This window comes from Salvelinus namaycush, chromosome 2 (genome assembly GCF_016432855.1).
Source record: "Salvelinus namaycush isolate Seneca chromosome 2, SaNama_1.0, whole genome shotgun sequence".
NCBI lineage: Eukaryota > Metazoa > Chordata > Actinopteri > Salmoniformes > Salmonidae > Salvelinus > Salvelinus namaycush.
Genome location: NC_052308.1, coordinates 38,461,222 through 38,484,302, shown reverse-complemented (window position 1 = coordinate 38,484,302; position 23,081 = coordinate 38,461,222). Strand labels below are relative to the sequence as shown.

The 23,081-nt window shown below is 40.9% G+C and overlaps 1 protein-coding gene across 4 annotated transcripts; it reads left to right on the top strand.

Moving 5' to 3' along the window:
• Window positions 1-996: 996 nt before the first annotated feature.
• Window positions 997-22,138, top strand: LOC120062870 (sodium- and chloride-dependent GABA transporter 2-like). 4 transcript variants are annotated; one of them, XM_039012949.1, is made up of 16 exons: window positions 997-1,189; window positions 4,860-5,271; window positions 7,461-7,669; window positions 10,455-10,589; window positions 11,753-11,893; window positions 12,821-12,911; window positions 13,052-13,184; window positions 13,293-13,427; window positions 13,823-13,926; window positions 14,069-14,193; window positions 14,397-14,509; window positions 14,636-14,773; window positions 15,116-15,218; window positions 18,072-18,172; window positions 20,339-20,509; window positions 21,174-21,335. In XM_039012949.1, the coding sequence occupies exons 3-16, from the start codon at window positions 7,465-7,467 to the stop codon at window positions 21,333-21,335; spliced, it is 1,857 nt and encodes a 618-aa protein (XP_038868877.1). In that variant the 5' UTR covers window positions 997-1,189; window positions 4,860-5,271; window positions 7,461-7,464. The 4 variants fall into 4 exon arrangements, with proteins under 4 accessions (XP_038868877.1, XP_038868869.1, XP_038868881.1 ...); XM_039012941.1 differs by lacking the exon at window positions 4,860-5,271; XM_039012953.1 differs by lacking the exons at window positions 997-1,189; window positions 4,860-5,271 and having other exon boundaries at window positions 7,465-7,669; window positions 21,174-22,138.
• The last annotated feature ends 943 nt before the right edge of the window (window positions 22,139-23,081 follow it).

The window sequence follows — 23,081 nt, the reverse complement described above, 5'->3', positions numbered from 1 at the left end:
TTAGAATAAAGGAGCATCTTTCTCAGTGTTGTCTTTTCAGAGCGCTCTGCCATACAGTAGGTCCACATAGGCAATTATAGCACAACATTCAACTCATAAAAATACAAGAAAAACGTTGTGATGAATGAAGTTGAGAGGCATCCAGAGGAAATGCTTGAAGAATGCTGCTCAGCTACAAAGCATGGAGAATGGTGAGCACTACAGTTTTCCTTAATTTCTTTGAGCTAGATGTTTAGGTAACACTTTCAATTACAGTGCCCTTATTACAGTGGAATTATTCCTGCAGGTACAGTGCAACAGTATTGTAATTACTCATTGTTAAACTGTACTTACACTGTAATGTAAAATGCAACAGATTTTCTTGACGTGACCCTCACCTGAAAGTCACTGGATGTGTTTACACAACTTTAACATAATTACTGTGTCATTAACATGTTATTTCTTAATAAATGGCTGGTCACTTATGTGCTGTAAAATATAGTGTCCCCACTATGACCACTTGACAGAATGCTTTTGTTATCGTCATATTTCATTGGCTGAAGTTTTAAATTACATTCACAGTCATTAGACACCGTCCATCCAACTAGCAATTAATGATCATGCTGATATGTTGAAATACTACATCATGTACAGCATATTTTAGAAAGTTGAAATCAGTGGACTTTGGTATGAGGTAATAAAAAAATACATCTGTCAAACTAGATGTAACATTATCACTCTCCATTACATTTCAAAAGTTTTGCAAGTAATGTACATTAGATGTATTATGCCCCCTTTTCCTATTCATTTAAGTGCTCAAGTTCTGTCACTCCTCTCCTCTATCCATTGTAAAGTTGTAATGCAGAGTTCATTTGTTCACATTCCACACATCCATGCCCCTACAGCATTCAAAAGAAGCCAGCACGCTGCTGCCGCTTTCACAGAGCAAATCCCCTCCTCTTCCTCGCAATGAAGGAGCCAGTGTAACCTCGACTCAATAGCTCCGCCTCACACACACAGGCACATGAACACACACACACACTCCAAACTATCCACATGGGTTCACTCATGGTTAGTTCTGGGAAGGGCATTTGACAGGGAGAAACACATGGTCTAGGTTTGCTTCCAATGAAAGGGACCAGAACAAGTCTTCCTTAATGGAGAAGTAGACTACTACAACAGACTTCAGAACTACAACTTCATTCTTAAGGTACTCTCTCTCTCTCGCGCGTTCTAGTCTCTTCCGTTTCTATCAGGAAACCTTTTATTTAGACTGTTTATCACTGTTTGTATTTGAAATCTAGCAAACTTGGCAGGCGGGGGCTATGATAACACCTAGACATCTCCCTAGATGTACAGAGAGACAGAGACAGACATGAGGCTTCAGTCAGTGGCATGGTAGCTCTCTTTCTCTTTCTCTCGCTGTCTCTCACTCTCTCTCTCTCTCTATCTGCAGTCAGTAGCACTTGTTGCAGGCGCTGAATGTAGGCCAAAGGTTACAGACTGGAGGCTCAGCAGTGCTAGTGAGTAGGGCAGTGTCTTCCTGTTCTGTGTAACTATACAGGCATGTCTAATCAACGTAAAAGTCCTCTTATTGCATTCTTTCGATTTGAAAGCAGAATTACTGGTTGTTGAGGTAGATATTATTTTCATAATTCAAGCTACAAACCTTAAGAGAAAAAAAGAAACACTACAGTATGCTAAAATATTAAACAGAGACGACTCAGACATGAACAATGAACCTAGAAAATACCACGCTGTCTGTGTGGGTGGATGTGTTGGTGGATGCCGTGATGTGTAGGAACTTAAAACTTTCCACCTTCTCCACTACTGTCCCATCAATGTGGATAGGGGGGTGCTCCCTCTGCTGTTTCCTGAAGTCCACGATCATCTCCTTTTGTTTTGTGGACGTTGAGTGTGAGGTTATTTTCCTGACACCACACTCCGAGGGCCCTCACCTCCTCCCTGTAGGCCGTCTCGTCGTTGTTGGTAATCAAGCTTACCACTGTAGTGTCGTCTGCAGCCTTGTGAGGGTTACCACGTTTAAATGTTTTACTCACGTTGGCTGCGGTGAAGGAGAGCCCGCAGGTTTTGGTAGCAGGCCGTGTCGTTGGCACTGTATTGTCCTCAAAGCGAGCAAAGAAGTTATTTAGTTTGTCTGGGAGCAAGACATCGGGGTCCGCAACGGGGCTGGTTTTCTTTTTGTAGTCCATGATTGACTGTAGACCCAGCCACATACCTCTCGTGTCTGAGCCGTTGAATTGCGACTCTACTTTGTCTCTATACTGACACTTAGCTTGTTTGATTGCCTTGCGGAGGGAATAGCTACACTGTTTGTATTCGGTCATGTTTCCGGTCGCCTTGCCCTGATTAAAAGCAGTGGTTCACACTTTCAGTTTTGCGCGAATGCTGCCTTCAATCCACGGTTTCTGTTTGGGGAAGGTTTTAATAGTCACCGTGGGTACAACATCACTGATGCACTTGCTAATAAACTCGCTCACCGAATGAGCGTATACATCAATGTTGTTGTCCGATGCTATCCGGAACATATCCCAGTCCACGTGATCGAAGCAATCTTGAAGCGTGGAATCAGATTGGTTGGACCAGCGTTAAACAGACCTGAGCACAGGCGTTTCCTGTATTAGTTTCTGTCTATAGGCTGGGAGCAACAAAATGGAGCCGTGGTCAGATTTGCCGAAAGGAGGGTGAGGGAGGGCTTTGTTTGCATCGCGGAAGTTAGAGTAACAATGATCCAGAATTTTGCCAGCCCGGGTCACGCATTCGATATGCTGATAAAATTTAGGGAGCCTTGTTTTCAGATTAGCCTTGTTAAAATCCCAAGCTACAATAAATACAGCCTCAGGATATGTGGTTTCCAGTTTACATATAGTCAAATTAAGTTCTTTCAGGGCCGTCAAGGTGTATGCCTGGGGGGGATATACACGACTGTGATTATAATCGAAGAGAATTCTCTTGGTAGATAATGCGGTTGGCATTTGATTTCTAAGGAATTCTAGGTCAGGTGAACAAAAGGACTTGAGTTCCTGTATGCTGTTATGATCACACCACAACACGTTAATCATAAGGCATACACCCCCGCCCTTCTTCTTACCAGAGAGATGTTTGTTTCTGTCGGCGCGATGCGTGAAGAAACCAGGTGGCTGTACCGACTCTGATAACGTATCCCGAGTGAGCCATGTTTCCGTGAAACAGAGAATGTTACAATCTCTGAGGTCTCTCTGGAATGCAACCCTTGCTCGGATTTTGTCTACCTTGTTGTAAAGAGACTGGACATTGGCCAGGAGTATACTCGGGAGCGGTGGGCAATGTGCCTGTCTACAGAGCCTGACCAGAAGACCGCTATGTTTGCCCCTTCTGCGACGCCGTTGTTTTGGGTCGCCTGCTGGGATTCGATCCATTGTCCTGGGTGGTGGACCAAACAAAGGATCCGCTTCGGGAAAGTCGTATTCCTGGTCGTAATGTTGGAAAGTTGACATTGCTCTTATATCCAATAGTTCCTCCTGGCTGTATGTAATAAGACTTAAGATTTCCTGGAGTAACAATGTAAGAAATAATGCATAAAAAAACAAAATACTGCATAGTTTCCTAAGAATGCGAAGCGAGGCGGCCATCTTTGTCGGCGCCGGAAATAACTCAGGTTTCATCAGACCAGCGAATCTTGTTTCTCATGGTCTGAGAGTCTTTAGGTGTCTTTTGGCAAACTCCAAGCGGGCTGTCATGTGCCTTTTACTGAGGAGTGGCTTCCGTCTGGCCACTCTGCCATAAAGGCCTGATTGGTTGAGTGCTGCAGAGATGGTTGTCCTTCTGGAAGGCTCTCTCATCTCTACAGAGGAACTCTAGTGCTCTGTCAGAGGGACCATTGGGTTCTTGGTCACCTGCCTGACCAAGGCTCTTCTACCCCGATTGCTCAGTTTGGCAGGGTGGCTAGCTCTAGGAAGAGTCTTGGTGGTTCCATCCTTCTTCCATTGAAGAATGACAGAGGCCACTGTGTTCTTGGGGACCTTCAATGCTGCAGACATTTTTTGGTACCCTTCCCCAGATCTGTGCCTTGACACAATCCTGTCTCGGAGCGCTACGGACAATTCCTTCAACCTCATGCCTTGGTTTTTGCTCTGACATGCACTGTCAACTGTGGGACCTTATATAGAAAGGTGTGTGCCTTTCCAAATCATGTCCAATCAATTGAATTTACCACAGGTGGACTCCAATGAAGTTGTAGAAACATCTCAAGGATGATCAATGGAAACAGGATGCACTGGAGCTCAATTTCAAGTCTCATAGCAAAGGGTCCGAATTCTTATGTAAATAAGGTATTTCTGTTTTAATAATTTAGCAAAACTGTTTAAAAACCTGTTTTCGCTTTGTCATTATGGGGTATTGGGCTTCCAACCTCACCTGCACACTGTTTTTATCATGTTTTATGTGTACTGTTTTGTCTTTCACTTCTTTTTTTGGTGCGAATAAATCAAACCTAAAACCTAAAGGCCAGGTAGTCCTGAGTCATGCTCCTAAGGCTCAGATCCTCAGAGAGAAAGAGACAGAGCGAGAGAGAGAGAGAGAGAGAGGGAGAGAGAAAGAGATGGGAGAATTAGAGGGAGCATACTTAAGTTCACACAGGATACTAGATAAGACAGGAGAATTTCACCAGATAGGACAGACTGACCCTAGCCCCTGACCCTAGACTATTAATTTTTTTCATTTTAATTTTAATTTTATTTAACTAGGCAAGTCAGTTAAGAACAAAATTGTTATTTACAATGACAGCGGGTTAACTGCAGAACAACAGATTTTTAACCTTGTCGGCTCAGGGATTTGATCTAGCAACCTTTCTGTTACTGGCCCAACACTCTTACCACTAGGATACCTGCTGCCAGGCTATTCCATCAAACCCCCGGTGAAGGCTAACCAGGCAGGATACAACCCCACCTACTTTGCCAAAGCACAGCCTACCCTTAGACAAAGCTAAGTATAGCCCAAAAAACGGACTAATGAACTTTGATATTTAGCTGTATTAACACTCCATATTTATCTTATTGTTCCCATAAATCGTTACATGTCTTCTCTATCAACTCTGTCATCCATTTAAAACAGGGTGTACTGTATTGAACCAATAAATATTATACTATCAAAGATATACAGTCAGTACCTACTCTTAGTATCACAAACTGTGCCCTGGCTCTGGCAGGTTGACTACTGGGTGTCTAGTAGTGTCACAGTAGTGTCCTCCTCTGATGCATGCCCAGGAAGTTCCTCATACTTTAAATGGTGAAGGTAAAGGTAACTATTTAGAACACATTGCCCTAGCAACAGACATTGCGCTTGTGCTTCTTATAACTGTATAAGTACAGGGTGTTCATTTTCAGAAATCACCATAATGGTAGCAGCAGCTGCAGCACATATTTTCCATTGTATGTGTCCTACTCCCACAGGGATACTAGGCAAGGGCACAAAGGCAACATTGATGACAGGATTACACTAGTCCCACCAAGCTGTGCTGATCCCCTCCTACTCTAATGCAACAAGACTGGTACAACAGTGTGGAATTTGAACATTCATACACATTGCCAAACAGTGAGATGCTGCCCTGGCTCCTCACAATATCAGATTCAATTGGAATCTCACCTCTTTGTGTGGCCAATGCCAAAACGTCTGCTGATATTGGCTATTCCCAGATAATCAGGCTTCTCCCGATACTCAGGCTACTTCTAGAATAGACCCTAGTATGGATCAGTGTATGGGAACCGTGACTTTTCTCAGGATCATTAAAGAATAAAAATCGATGTGTCTTCATACTGTCATGTGTAGCTCAGTTGGTAGAGCATGGTGCTTGCAATGCCAGGGTAAAGGGGTCAATTAACCAGTATAAAAAGGTATTCACTTACTACTGTAAGTTCCTTTGGACAAGATTGTCTGCTAAATTACAGAAACTGTAAAAATAATACACGGAGCACAATACAGTAGTTGATTCCACTGTTATAAGTCAACATTGCTTATTTTACCTTCAGAACAGTACATTTTAACAGTGCCTCGCTAATTTCCTTTGGAGGGGGGGGGGGGGGGGTTATGCACATCCATAGTAATAACAGGAGCTGGACAAAAGAAAGATCAAATTTATTGAATAATAGGGGCTCATGTTGTCACGACTTCCGCCGAACAAGTCGGCTCCCCTCCTTGTTCGGGCGGCGTTCGTCGGTCGACGTCACCGGCCTTCATTTTTCATTGTTCCATTTGTTTTGTCTTGTTCCCCGCACACCTGGTTTACATTCCCTAATCAACTGCATATATATATTCCTCTGTTCCCCCCATGTCTTTGTGTGGGATTGTTTTGTTACGTGTTTTGTATTGACGCGCCTAGCTGTTTTTTCCCCGAGTACTATGTTTCAACCTGGAGTATGTTTATTGTTAAACATTTTTGCTTATTTGTGACTTTGTCGCGCTTTGCACTTTTGCCTTTGGCTGGAGGTTTGTTGGACACTGTTGCGTCCGTTTGTTGTTTGCTTCTGCCGAATAAAGTGTGCGCCTGATCACAACTCTCTGCTCTCCTGCACCTGACTTCCACACCAGTAGCGCACACGCTGACACATGTTTTGCTGCACTGGACCTTCCCTTTTCCCCCGTTTTTCCTCGACAGGTCATATGAAGCTGTTCATATGTACATTCATATTTTAGCAAACACTCTTATCCATTGCAACTTACAGAAGCAATTAGGTTTAAGTGCCTTGCTCAAGGGCACATCGACACATTTTTCACCTGGTCTGATGGGGGATTCAAACCAGAGACATTCGGTTACTGGCCCAACACTCTTAACCGCTAGGCTATCCAATCAATCAATCAATCAATCAAATATATTTACATCAGCAGATGTCACAAAGTGCTATACAGAAACCCTGCCTAAAACCCCAAACAGCAAGCAATGCAGATCTATCCAAAGCATGGAAGAAAGGGGCTCATGTTTTGCTGTACTTGACAGGTCATATGTACCGTAGCTGTTCATATGTAGCTGTTCATATGTAGCTAGTCATATGTACCGTAGCTGTTCATATGTAGCTGTTCATATGTAGCTAGTCATATGTACCGTAGCTGTTCATATGTAGCTAGTCATATGTAGCTGGTCATATATAGCTGTTCATATGTAGCTAGTCATATGTAGCTGGTCATATGTAGCTGTTCATATGTAGCTGTTCATATGTAGCTAGTCATATGTAGCTGGTCATATGTAGCTGGTCATATGTAGCATTCATATCTAGCGGGTCATATGTAGTTGGTCATATGTAGCTGTTCATATGTAGCTGGTCAAATATAGCTGTTCTCATGTAGCTGGTCATATGTAGCTGTTCTCATGTAGCAGGTCATATGTAGCTGTTAGCTGTGTGTCCTTATACTGTCTTCATAGCACACAGAATATGTTATATAAATGTGTGTTCACCGCATAAAACCAACTTTGTCTTTGTCTTCCTCAGTGTTATGGAGAAGCATAATGATCCCAATTTGAGGTTCAATAAGCTTTCCCAGCAGGAGATGGGTCTGGTCCATCCTTTCCCTGTGCCAAGCACCCAGACCAGGGGACAGTGGTCCAGCAAGCTGGAGTTCCTCCTGGCTGTGGCCGGACAGATCATAGGCTTGGGGAATGTATGGAGGTTCCCATATCTGTGCTACAAAAATGGAGGAGGTGAGTCTCACATCACATCTTTACATGGTCATACAATTAAGCTCACATTAAATGTATGGCAAGGTGAGCCTTTGTCTTTTACATTATCAATGCAAAAGAGCTAGTCACTTCATTTAACTTCATTGTGGTGGAGACAGTACAGAGTTGTTCTTTTCATATCTTAGGCTAATATTGAAATCACACAATTACAAGACGGTAATGGAATAATCATTAAGATATGTGTAATCATGGCCTGATATAAACATATCAGTGGTTGCTATAATATTATAGGGATATTTACACACTAGGGCTAGATGTTATCTGGCGGGCACTATAATAAAAACAACAGTGCATGCCTGGGTGCACAAAAGGAACCAAAACCTTCTAGGTGCTTCCAGAATCTCTATACTGATATGCACATCACTACTGTACAACGTTTTATTACGCTCTGATAGAAATATGCTATGAAGAACAAACATGCCTCTCTGACATGTAGAATTAGGAATCACAATGACTCTATTCATGGCCTTTCTATCTGCAATGTTCGATGATGTTAGGCTACTGAACGTGTCCCAGATACCCCACGATAATATCCCTAACACTTACATGCCAAATGGACGCACAACACTTCAGGTGCTAGCTAAGTTCGTCAGCCACACAAACAAATACTTGAGTTCTTGTGGTTAAACTCAAATATACTAGTTGATAAAACATTATTTTTTCGATAACATTAAAAAAAGTATAATCTCTGTAAATTATATCATAAATAGGGCTGGTGGAGTTATGTCACACATGCAGCTAACACAGACATATGCAAATGTCTGCTCTACCCAAAGTTACAACCATGTGATTGCAGCATTACCTAAAAATGGAAGTGGCAAGTGGAAGGGGGAACAAGTAAGGAACTTGTCTGTCGGCCCTGCATTAAAGACTAAAATTGTTTAAAGAAAATTGTGATAAATAAAAATATATACCAGTTTCATTTAAGGACCAAAAAACTGACAACTGTGCTATATAAATTGCAAAATAGTTGAAGAGATTTTCGACGTACCGATTCCATGGCACATGAGTAATGAATTGACACACAATATGACACCGCATTCAAAACATTGAATTTTTCCATTTAAATTATTATGCAAAATTCTTGCAGCCAATAGAATGTTATATATATGGGGGATACAATCTTCCCAGCTCTGCAGGTTTTGCTGCGAGGAGGCATAGTCATTAGATCATTTAATTTGGTACTGTCCATATGTAGCTCGTTTTTGGTCACAGGTCCAGGAACGGCTGTCACGGCCGTCGAAAGAACTGGATCAAAGCGCAGCGTGGTGAGCGTACATATTCCTTTTATTAGGATGACCCCAACAAAAACAATAAACAATACAAAAACAACCGTGACGCTTAAGGCTATAGTGCCACAAACAAAGACAACTTCCCACACTGAAAGGAGGGAAAGGGCTACCTAAGTATGGTTCCCAATCAGAGACAACGATAGACAGCTGTCCCTGATTGAGAACCATACCTGGCCAAAACAGAGAAATACAAAATCATAGAAAACAAAAACATAGAATGCCCACCCCAAATCACACCCTGACCAAACCAAATAGAGACATTAAAAGGCTATCTAAGGTCAGGTCGTGACAACGGCAGAAGAATTGCAACATTTACCTAGAGCTAACGCTGCAGATAGCAATACTGGGTGATTTGAAAAGTCATAGTCAATCGATCAATAATATAATAATTATTTTAGTGAAAATGTTTATCTTTAATTTACAATCTGTAGAAACTATGAGAATAGAAAGGTTCAGTACTTTTGTGAAGCATCACAGGACAGTTGAAAAATATATGGCAAATAGAATATGGATGGTGTTAGAGATAGATGGGAGGGGTTGAATGGAGCTGAAGGGTGGGAATAATAACAACAAGATAACAAATGTAAAACATTCAGGGTCTGTAAAATGTATGTAGGTTCAGAACTTTTGTGAAATAGCACAGTTATAAATATATGGCAAGTATAAACATCAGAAATAGAGGAAGGCCAGGACTAAAAACAAAGAAAATAAACTAGTAGAAAGAGGAGGAAGGAAAGCGCTACTAAAGTACACTATAGTACATTTTGGTAGACAGAAGGTGCTCTTTGGTAAAAGGGGTAAATTGGTCATCAAAAAGAAAAGAGGACCAAGGTACTCTTCATATAATTCATTTAAATTCCTTTATTAGTATGGCATGTTCAATAGAAAGTTTTAAAAATCCGACGCGTTTCGGCTGCATGGCCTACGTCAGGGAAATAAAATAAACTATTGTAAATTAGATTGTGTCTTTAAAATGTATATAGCATGTATAAGCTGGAAGTAGAAGCCTAAGTGTTATTATTTATTGGTTTTGTCCAATTAGGGGAGGGTTGGTAGGGTTTGCTGGGAATAATAAATGAAAATATATTCTAAAAAGATATGCATATGAATATATGTATGGGTATTTATATGTATGTATACTGTATGTGTATGTGTATATGTATATGTATGCATGTTTATGTATATATATGTGGGTATGTGTATGTATGTATATATATATATATATATTTCCACAAAACAATATATGGGGGATTAGAAATTATCCAGACAATTACATTGTAGGAAGTGGCAACTCAAGCCAGAAGTGACTGGGGGGGTGGGCGGTTTGAGGTGGTTGAGATGGCTTCTGTGAAAAAAATGTTAGTCTTGTGAAACCATAATCACGTGAAGTGAAACATTAAGTTATGGTCTTGGGCCATATGGTTAATTGTGGTTTAACTTGTGTTGTTCGTAAGGGGTGTTCTTCATCCCTTATGTGCTCTTTCTGTTCACCTGTGGCATTCCACTCTTTCTCCTGGAGACCTCCCTGGGCCAGTACACCACGCAGGGCAGCATCACCTGCTGGAGGAAGATCTGCCCCCTGTTTGAAGGTAAATATCAGGGCTCATATTTATAAAGCGTCATTGAGTAAGACTGCTGATCTAGAATCAGGTCCCCTCTGTCCATATAAGCTTAGTCATTATGATCTAAAAGGCTAATCTGATCCTAGATCAGCCATCCTACTGGTATGCTATATGAATGCTTTATGAATGCGGCCACAGGGTCTTGTTGTACGTATTGCATCCATATTAGGGATTCAATTGTCAGTGTTTGTCTGACCATAGATAGCATTTAATTCCTAAGATGGTTGCCATCTTGGTGAAATAGACATGAAAGCCTGATAACTAGAAGGAAGAAAGGCTATAGCCTTCAGTAAAGAAAAGATAACAGTCAGAGGCACTGCAGACTAAACTTTGTCTGTTTGTTGTATTTGTACTCAGGAAAACTCCTAGCTGCAATATCCAAACTTGAGAAAGTAGCATTGCAATCCAAAGCAATGTCAATATGATTTAAATTGGTATTCAGCACGTAAACTCAAGGTTTCTGTCTGGAGCCTTTGTCAAGAATGTGCTGGTTGAGGGTGACATATAGAGCCAGACAATTAGCCATAATAGGTACAGTATATGCACAGTACATGCAGGCTTTTCCTTCTGTAAATAATATTGCACTCTTGTATTTGTAAAAGTCAATCCACCATGATTTTAATCACATTGCTTTAACAGTTAGAAACAATATAAGGATACATTTTAGATTGCTTGGGAGATGATTGGTTTGTTTCTGGCCTGATTTAATTTAAAAAATTGAAAAAGGGATTAAAGTAACAAAACATTTAATTCAAGTTATTGGATGAAGCTTGGATTAATCAACAGTATTACACAGGCTCACAATGTGATTCATTAGCTATTACATGATAGAGTAAGTAATAGTCCTTAATGTGCAATGACACGTGCATTCAGGACACTTGTCCTGCGTTCAAACATTCACAATTGTCTGTCTAACCATAACTTATTAATCAGGGCTGGTGACTTTGAAAGGAGTCTAATCCACATCAAAAAGAAACAGTTAAATGTTTTTTTATGGTTTTAGGTTGAGAATGTGATTGGAATTAATAAATGTCACATATATTTCTCAGAAGAAGCCTTTTTTTTTTACATTTACATCTGCATGTTTGTCTGTAAAATCTCCTCCTCCTCCTTCTCCTCCTCCTCCTCAGGACTGGGTTATGGTAGTCAGGTGGTGGTTCTATATTCCAGCATCTATTACATCATCATTCTAGCCTGGGCCTTCTTCTACCTCTTCTCCTCATTCAGCTCTGAGCTCCCCTGGGCCAGTTGTAGAAACAGCTGGAACACAGGTATGTACTTCAATATAGCCTGAGTGCCAGTCTGCTTGTGCTGTCATACCAACTGCTTGTCACTCATTGTCATAACAAACCTGTTTGGATTGACAAGGACAGCAATGGAGTTGGCATTGCAAAGAGCACAAACAGATCTGGGACCAGGTTAACTTCAGTGTGTAGACATGTTGACGTTGAGATACCTTTGTCATGCCCAAATGATAGATAGTATCTTACATTTATGGACACTACTTCAAACTGAGATATTACGATTTTGACAAGTGAGTTGATGATAAAATAATTTATAAGGTAATATAAATTATTAAATAATTCTACCCGGAAACTTAACCGTTAGGGATTAGAGGTTATGTAGCATGGATAAGGAGTAATTAAAAGTATTAAACATAAGTCCAACTAGCTTAGACTGGGAGAAAGAGAAATGTGTGAATGCTTAAGAAAACACCTAGAAACAATTAAACTATGGTTGAACCGACCCGGCTATAACTCTGGGAAGATAAGATAGGACAGGGAGGACCCCTCCAGGTAGCCTTTATCTGGGGGGGACTGGAACTGTCAGCTGGGTAGTGAGAAACTGTGGTGAGAATTTTAGAGAAGAAGATAGCTCTCCTAATGTTAGTGTGTATGTGTGTGCGTAGGTTAGAAGAATGTTATAAAAGGAACATCTTTGTATATGAACGGTAGAGCTCTCGTGAATAAAACTGGGTTTGACTAATTGTGAGCTGGGAATTCTGTCTGTTTCATTTAAACCAGAACTTTACACACTCTGGGTTGCAGACCGATTAGGATAATTGAAATTTAGGTAAATTGATCACAAAATTCTATATCAGCTGATTAATGTTTTATTTTTGTAAATGTCTCCTTATCCCGGAAAGATTCAGAGAGTTCTGAGACATGCTTGTTATTGTGTAATTTCCTCCTAACCAGCAACCTGCATGGAGTTTGACAGAAGAGTAGTGGGACATCTAAATTGGACAGTAGCAGGAAACGCAACATCGCCGGTGAGAGAGTTCTGGGAGTGAGTATACAAAATCATTCCAATTTATCAACTCCTTATTAAGTCCTTACAGATGGAAATCAGGGCTATTTGCCTTAGGAGGCGCAGAGAGAATGGTGAAAAGCAAGTGGTGGGATTGTAACTCAAAATATGATTTTCAGGAGAAGAGTTTTGAATCTCACAGACAGTCCAAACAAGCTAGGCAGTGTTCGCTGGGAGCTGGCTCTGTGTCTTCTACTGTCATGGATTCTCTGTTACTTCTGTGTCTGGAAAGGAGTGAAGTCTACTGGGAAGGTAAGGTGGGATATCTGCCATTCAACCTGATGACACCATGAATACTGTAGAATTGTTAAGATGAGCCATAGACTGAGTGAATGCAACGCTGGTCCCCCCCCCCCCCAGGTGGTCTACTTCACTGCCACCTTCCCCTATCTGATGCTGCTGGTGTTGCTGGTCCGTGGACTCACACTGCCGGGGGCAATAGATGGTATCAAGTTCTACCTCTACCCAGACCCAGCCCGCCTCACGGACCCACAGGTAGGAACACACTTCACTGTATAATTTGTGTTCAGGTGTAACAAAAATCAGTACATACTGTAGTGATTCGTGGGGGATAAATGGTAACGTCTCTGTCGGTGTTTGAACGCTGGTCAACATGACCGAGGGCAGCAACCATTACCACTGACCCAAAACATAACTCCCTTGGTGCAACAGTTTGTGGTTTTAAGAGCATCAGATTTGTTCCAACATCAATACCTGATTAAAAAAATACTCTGATTTTCAAAGCAAATATACTTTCTGTTGACTTATTATAGCTACAAGGTCAAAATAAGTACCATTTAAATTAACCTCTAATACCCTGGGATGAGACTAGTATATCATAATTGTGAAACTATGAAGACTATTGTGTCTCTCTCTGGTGTGTCTCACAGGTGTGGATGGATGCTGGAACACAAATCTTCTATTCCTATGCTATCTGCATCGGCTGTCTGACTGCTCTTGGCAGCTACAACAAATATGACAACAACTGTTACAAGTGAGTGGAAGAATTAAGTACAGAAACAGTAAATGTGCCTTGCTAGATAAAATGTGCTGGCAGAACGTTTTCTGGAAAGTTTGTTGATCTCCATGTAGGTAATTTCGTGTTGTGACTAACAGGGAAGTGAATCTCTTTTTAGGGACTGTGTGTACCTGTGCCTGTTGAACAGTGGAACCAGCTTTGTGGCCGGTTTTGCAATCTTCTCTGTTCTGGGCTTCATGGCTTATGAACAAGGGACAGACATCTCAACGGTGGCCGAATCAGGTAAGTGTTGCAACAGTGAGATAGGAATAATTTAATTAATTAATTAATCAAATAAATGTAAAAAAATGCACAAACAAACAAATTAACATACCCTTCTAAGTTCTGCTTTGTTACAAGACAGGTGACTTAGCATTTCAGGGATCTAACTGTTCCCTCTGCCTCTGAGAGTTCAGTAATGAGTTTACCTGTGTTGCTGTATACAGGTCCTGGCCTGGCATTCATCGCCTACCCTCGTGCCGTGGCCATGATGCCATTACCCCAGCTTTGGGCCATCTTCTTCTTCATCATGATAATCCTACTGGGGTTAGACAGTGAGGTGTGTTAGAGTGGTCCTGAAGGCCAACGGAATATTTTCGTTGCGAAGGATAATTACATAACCTACAGTAGTTTATATTTCAAAGAAGAGAGTTTCCACTGAACTTCCCCATCATCTCTCCTTCAGTTTGTAGGTCTGGAGTCTTTGATGACAGCTATCTCAGACATGTATCCCTCCTTCTTCCTGGTTGGCCATCGGCGTAAAATCCTCCTCATCATCATCAGTGCGGGTAGCTTCTTCATCGGCCTGGTCATGGTCACAGAGGTGAGAGGTCATTTGAAGTCACCATTCTATAAGGATATAGGATATAAAATATATAATTTCAAGGCCATCGTTATTAGATCAATCATGACAGTAACGAGATATATGATCAATAATCTACCTCCCAAGTGATCTGTTTCAACATATCCCTGTGTTTCAACATACCTCCTTGTTCCGCAGAATTGTTGGTTGATTCCACTTATTCCGTAAGCGATTGGGCTGCTGGACACACCTACGATCATTGTCTGAGTGTTTTGTAGACTCTGGAGGTAGATTATAGTCTTATTGTTGTGCTCAGTAAGACCTTATACTTTCTTTCTCTTTCTACCCCTCCTCTATTTGCAGGGAGGCCTGTATATCTTCCAGCTGTTTGATTACTATGCCTGCAGTGGGATGACTCTGCTTCTCTTCGCTATACTACAGTCAGTGTGTATCAGCTGGGTTTATGGTGAGTTAGCCCGGCCTACTCCAAGTGCCGCTTAGGGCCCGCAACCACTTTTGTTCGATGTCAGTCGGGGTCTCAACTTACTGTTAGTTAAGATAGTAGAATACACACTGTGACATTTTGAAACGTGGTAGTGCATCCGCAGTTTTCCTCTTGTTATGTCAGTCACTGACAGTCACCCAATTAGCCCATGTCAGCTACCATGTTATAGTTTGCTAGGTAAGACTAGGTAAGTTAGTCTATCCAGCTATCTAAACCTTGTATTATATTGCAAACATTTATGAAGGCATTTTCATGTAAGTTATTATTAAGTGTTACCACTATCATTGTAGGTGTTATGAAAAGATAATAGTAAAATATGATCCTTGGGACCTCCCTATCTTGAACCCTAACCTTAACACCTACCCTTACCCTTACCCTGACCTTAACCATTTTAAATGTCAACTTCAATGGAGTAGGAACGTCCCAACGATCCCTGATAGCAAGGAGTTTTAAAAGACCCTGCATTCCATCAACCCCAGATAATCAATCACAGAAACCCTAATTGCAGGTCAGCTTCCCTCAGGATGTTTCTGTTCAAGGTGTTTATGGCATTATCCAAGTTGTTCCTCTGGCACACATTGCCACTTTGGACATTGATGTGAAACGACACCTCGTTACTTTGGGATTATAAGGTTCTGACATGTTGGTCAAAAATGAGTTATTCACATAGAGTTGCACTTTAGGTGGTCCTTTACGTGTGAGAAGTCAGGTTTTTGAAAAAGTACATTTACAATGAAAAAAATGAAAAATCGGAAAGTTCTATCTATGCAAACACCTTTTAACTTGGTGCTATAAGGTTCTACATGCAATCCAATCACACAATGCTGGGTTGTCAATAACAAATAATTGTACATAAGTAAGGTGATATACTTGAAAACAGGAGGACATCACAAAACAGTTCTGAGATCTGGTACTTAAAAATACTTATTATCTTAAAACTATACATTTTGCAGGTAGAACCTTATAGTCCTGAGTCCTTGATTATTCACATCACAGGTTCTGGTTGTAACATGTACGCTGGGAGTCGGGAAACAAGTTCAGGGAGTGAATTTAATAACTAAATCAACATAGAACAAAACAAGAAAGATGTGTAGCGTACAAACATGAACACTGGAACAGAAACAACAATGCCTTGGGAAGGAACCTAAGGGGTGACAGATGTAGGGAAGGTTATCAAATCATTATTAGTTATTTGTTACATGCACCGAATACAACCAGGTGTAGTAGACCTTACAGTAAAATGCTCACTTACAAGCCCTTAACCAACAATGCTTTAAGAAGTTAAGAAAACAAATTCAAATAAATGCTAATTAAAAAATAGATAAGTAAAATAGAAAATAGAAGTAACCAATAATTAAACAGCAGCAGTAAAATAACAAGCAAAGCTATATACAGGGGGTACCGGTACAGAGTCAATGTGCGGGGGCACCGGTTAGTCGAGGTAATTGAGGTAATATGTACATGTAGGTAGAGTTAAAGTGGCTATGCATAGACTATAAACAGAGAGTCACAGCAACGTAAAAGAGGGGTCTGGGTAGCCCTTCGATTAGCTGTTCAGGAGTCAGGAAGGTGATGAAGTCCAGGTGACAAGTGGGTGTAATAATGAGCAGCCTGGTGACCTAGAGCGCCGGTGAGTATATGTGACAGTACCACCTCCCTGACGCACGGCTTCAGCCGCAGGACACTGACCAAAAGGACGATCTCGGTGACCAGGAGCGGACCGGTCGTCTCTGCTGATGCGCGGGAACCTGTCGAGCCGGAAGAGGAGCGGGAATCTGACTTATTACATTTATTACTTGTACCACACTACCACCAGGTGGATACTAGTCAAACGTCCTGCCCCAGAATTCACACGCGCCACATTCCGGGCAAGGGCCCTGTGTGCGAAGTGACAGGCTGTCCCCCCGTACTGCCCTTGGGCCCCGTGTGAGTTTGGGTATTGATTCTAAAAACGCCCCCCCCCCCTCATACACTACCTTCCCTTGGTTGTGGATATTGTGCCTTTTGGGTATGGCGGGAACCAGATGAGCCGGAAGAGGCGTGGGAACCTAACGAGCCGTTAGAGACGCGGGAACCTAACGAGCAGGAAGAGGCGCAGGAACACTGGAACAGAAACAATAATGCCTGGGGAAGGAACCAAAAGAAGTGACAGATATAGGGAAAGTAATCAGGAAGGTGATGAAGTCCAGGTGAGTCTGATGAGGCGCTGGTGCGCGTAACGATTGTGACGGGTGTGTGTAATGATGAGCAGCTTGGTGACCTAGAGCGCCGGAGAGAGAGTATACGTGACACCGGTCCTCTTTTTATATTAATTTGATTTTTTTCACCACTTTTTCAGAAGAATGGCCATAATGTAAGCTCTTATTTTCTAAACAAATAAATACAGGTACCTTAGACCAGCGTTTCCTAAACTCGGTCCTGGGGCCCACCCCTGGGTGCATGTTTTGTTTTTTGCCATAACACTACACAACTGAATCAAATAATAAAAGCTTGATGATGAGTTGGTTATTTGAATCAGCTGTTGGGGGCCCAGGACCGAGTTTGGGAAACCCTGGTTAGAGCTGTTGTCCAGGTTTCCTAATCTGCAATTGTTTAAACCTGCCTGTCACTTGGCGGTTTGAGAATGTTTACCTGGGTATTTGACAGACCAACTGGGTATTTGACAGACCAACTGGGTATTTGACAGACCAACTGGGTATTTGACAGACCAACTGGGTATTTGACAGACCAACTGGGTATTTGACAGACCAACTGACCAAACCCTTTTATTGACTGCTGTTATTTTGAGTCCCTGTTGATATGTTTACTCCACAGGTGCAGACCGTCTATACGATAATATAGAGGACATGATCGGTTATCGACCATTACCCATCATTAAGTACTGTTTGAAGTATGTCACTCCAGTCATCTGCACTGTAAGTTTTATTTATTTACACCCCACCCTCAACAGCAAATTAAGTTGTTACTTTTCCAATTGTAGTTATAGTAAACATGACGTTGATGTCCCAGTAATACAAGTGATTTACAGAAAACCAGAAGTTAAGATGACAATACAGAGAAATATAAATCAAATTGGTGCCTATGTGTAACCTATGTAAAGTAGATAATCCTAACTTTATGTTCATTATAAATGCTTCTATAAAAACAAAGAGAGTCGCACACTCTATGTATAAACTCACCGTAAATTATTGGGTTCGACACCAACGTTTCGACATCATTGTTCCTTCTTCAGGGTAATGTTATGAATGATTGAACCAGGTTATGTAGACAAAACAGTGCAATTAGTGCAACTAATGACAATAGTGAGGGGTGTGTCATAATTATTAGGTTGATTAGAATGAATTGAGTGAAACTTTGAAAACAATAGTTTACAGCATATTGAATATATTAGGCTTTTGTTATCATTAGCACTAGCATAGGATTAACATTAACATACATTACTGTTTAATTTAATTTCACATATACCGTAGCACTCAAAAGTTGGAACACACCTACTCATTCAAGGGTTTTTCTTTCTTTTTACTAATTTCTACATTGTAGAATAATAGTGAAGACATCACAACTATGAAATAACACATACAGAATCATGTAGTAACCAAAAAAGTGTAAAACAAATCAAAATATATTTTTGATCTTAGATTCTTCAAAGTAGACACCCTTTGCCTTGATGACAGCTTTGCACACTCTAGGCATTCTCTCAACCAGCTTCATGAGGAACGCTTTTCCAAGCCCCCCCCCCCCCCCCCCCATCACACCTCCTCCATGCTTCACAGTGGGAACCACACATGCAGAGATCATCAAATCACCTATTCTGCATCTCACAAAGACACAGCGGTTGGAACCAAAAATCTCAAATTTGGTCTCATCAGACCAAAGAACAGATTTCCACTGGTCTAATATCTATTGCTCGTGTTTCCTGGCCCAATCAAGTCTCTTCTTCTTATTGGTGTATTGAAGCAATTTGACCATGAAGGCCTGATTCACGCAGTCTCCTCTGAACAGTTGATGTTGAGATGTGTCTGTTAATTGAACTCTGTGAAGCATTTATTTGGGCTGCAATCTGAGGTGCAGTTAACTCTAATGAACTTGTCCTCTGCAGCAGAGGTAACTGTAGGTCTTCCTTTCCTGTGGAAGACCTACAGGAAAGTAGGTCTAATAATAGTAATAGTAACTCTAATGAACTTGTCCTCATGAGAGTCAGTTTCATCATAGCGCTTGACGTTTTTTGCAACTGCACTCAAAGAAACTTTCAAAGTTCTTGAAATGTTCCGCATTGTCTTACCTTCATGTCTTGAAGTAATGATGGACTGTCATTTCTCTTTGCTTATTTGAGCTGTTCTTACAATCTTATGGACTTGGTCTTTTACTAAATAGGGCTATCTTCTGTATACCACCCCTACTTTGTCACAACACAACTGATTGGCTCAAACGCATTAATTCCACATATTAACTTTTAACAAGGCACACATGCTAATTGAAATGCATTCCAGGTGACTACCTCATGAAGCTGGTTGAGAGAATGCCAAGAGCTTGCAAAGCTGTCATCAAGGCAAAGGGTGAATCATTTAAAGAATCTCAAATATAAAATATATTTTGATTTGTTTAACACTTTTTTGGTTACTACATGATTCCGTATATATGTTATTTCATAGTTTTGATGTTTTCACTATTATTCTACAATGTAGACAATAGTAAAAATAAAGAAAAAACCTTGAATGATTAGGTCTGTCCAAACTTTTGACTAGTAATGTATATTTAATTGTTTCCAATTTCATAAAATGTTTGTTACATGTAATCTTTTGCTTCAACTTTAATGCATGATAAGCTTAATCAACAGAAGGAACATATTAGGTGTGTGCCAGCTCATGCTTTTTATTAGACCATTATAAATGCTTCACCAGAAGCCTGACCTAAATGTACTGGAGAAACCATAACCTTGTTCTTAACCTTATCTTGTTCATCTGTCCTCACTCAACCCTCACTGTTACCATATAATGTTATAATTAGTACAATGCTATCGGAAAATACATTGTGTTCTTTAATGTTTATTATACAACCTCCATCCATATCTTTTGTTCTAGGCTACATTTGTCTTCTCCTTGATAAAGTTTTCCCCACTGAAGTTCAACAACACCTTTCAGTATCCTTGGTGGGGTTCCGCCGTTGGCTGGTGGTTCACTCTCTCCTCCACCCTCATGGTTCCTCTATGGATGGTGTACATCGTGAGCGTCACTCCTGGTACACTGCGACAGGTAAAAAGGGACATCATTTATTATGTTTCTATAGAGTTTCACATTGCTTGACTTGGGCAGGAGCTCTCCGGAGCTGAGTACCGGCAACTAAAATGTTTAACAGCTTGAGCTTCTGTTCCTCTTATAGAATATTATCTCAAAAGTATTGTGAAGCTCATGCACCTAAATGTAAACAGTACCGGCACCAAAAATGAGTACCGGCAACTGTCTCAGCCCAAGTCAAGCACTGGAGTTTCAAAACAGAAAAGTATCTCAAAGTGGTCCAAAAGCAACAAAAAATCAAGCAATATATCATAGCTATAGCTAGTTTCGTAGGTCGGCGATAGAGGCTAAGTCTTTGAGTACATCCTCCAAAGATGGAGCAATGGTCATGAGAGGTTATGGTTAATTTCTCACTATCAATTCCAAAACTTCAGATCTTTTAAAAGGTGGCAGGTACCACTTGTGTTGTTATCGCTAGCTATGTATCTATTTATACAATGACCAGAACCATAACCCAAACCCCATTTACTCCCCAATACACACTGATGTTGTTGTTTCTTCTACCATTTAAGAAAATAAGAAAAACAATCAACGTTCTGCAAACATCACCAGTTATTGTATGTCTCATTCCTTTGGTGGTTTATCTTTGAAATGCTTCTCTGTCCTCTCTCTTATTCCTCAGAGACTGTCCATCCTCACCACGCCGTCAGAGGATCTCCCCATGACCAAGGCCCAGAAGAATTCCCACCTGGCCAAGCAGTCAGAGCAAGACAGACCCCTGGGGGACATGGAGACACCAGCCTGGGACCACAACCTCCTAGACAGAGACACTGGCCCCCTGTAGAGACACTGGCCCCCTCTCTCAGCCACCATCCCTATAGGACTAGAGATAAGCAGGTCCAGCCAGTCAATCAAGGTCCTGACATAAACAATACAAATACTTCCTGTTGTGTAACAGAGACTTATGTGACCCTTCGCTTGGTGTGAGTGGCTTAGAAAAGTATAGTACAGAACATAATCCACCCCATGCCTTTTTCTTGGGAGGGCGATGTGGACAAGTGTTTCCAAAACACACATTATTTCCTGTATGTTGTATGTAGCGCTGATGAGACGTAGAAGCACTGGTTCTGGAAAGTGAAAAGAGAGATTCTGTTTGCCTTGAAAACCCTACCTAGAATTATTAGAATTACAGGTCAATCTTGCTGTCTCGTGACAGAATGCAGAGAAAGCATCTGAAGTGAGATATTGAGTAAGGTCCGGCACAAAATATGGACCTTTGAAGTTGTCCTTTAACCAGGACTGTGGTAATGGCAGAGTAATGGATGAATGGATCAAACACCTGTCACACAACATGGTGGAAACAAAACATGACGGTCATGCTATTGGTCCTGGGGTCTGTATATACAAGTGAACAATTTTTTTAAAGATACATTTTATCTTTGATTTGGGTGGGTTTAATAATCCGACATTGTTTTTTTTCTACTACTATGTAATTTCTTAAGACTTTGTGAAGTATGACATTTGTGAAAATATATCGATGGTAAATTATAAGGGATTGTGTAGATGCATATATAGTAGAAACACTCTAAAATACTGTGATAGGATTTGATGCCAATATCAATAAAATCATCAAACCTTGTGCCATGATTTATAAGTAATTTTTCCACCCTTATTCTTTGGAGTACTTTAAATAAAAAGTGTAATTCGCTGCAGAAATCTCTTCCGATATTCAGACGTAAAATTCATCTGAGACCTGGGCCCGTATTCATAAAGCGTCCTAGAGTAGAAGTGCTGCTCTAGGATCATAGCAAAGGTTAAACTGAACCTAGATAAGCGCTCCTACTCTGAAGTAATTGAACAGAGACATCGTCATTCCACTGACAGTAAATACGTTTTCCCCAGAGGGTACAGACTGTGTTCTATAGCCGAGCTGAAGACTAATACAGGAACAATGCCCTTCTATGAGTTACAGATAAGACCAGTAGTTAACAGCAGTTATCATTAGTTCATGCTAAACCAGCACAGAGCGTCCCCCACCTGCATTTGTGTCTGAGGTGAATTTAGCCTGATATGAAAAATGAATACTCGTAGCTTTAGACAGTACAATATCTATATTCATCCTTTAATGACTTTTTATGGTCTGTATTACAGTGTACAAATGTCTCTGATGATTGCTGAGCAAAGGCAGTGGCAGCTCCAGCTCTACTATCCCTGATGACAGTTTGTGTTTTATCATTCATAGATACCATTATGACCCTCAATGTAGCGGGTTAGGGTTATAAAAGTGTTTCAAGATTTTGATATATTATTGTTGTTCTCGTGATCATTTTACACAATTCCCCAGCTGCACATGACGTATTCCACTAGTATTTCACATTGTGGTCCAGTAATTGGTTGTGTCATTCTAGATGTCAGGCTATCATCTGGTGTGCTTCAGCAACTTGTAATAGTAGTTCTAACAGAGATGTTAGACTCTGGTTCTAAACTCCAATGAGTTTAAAGACTAGGGGCTCTATTCAATCTGTAAAGCTGAAGTGTTACAGATTCTCAGATAGAAATGTAAAGGTAATTTCCGATTGGACCGACATAT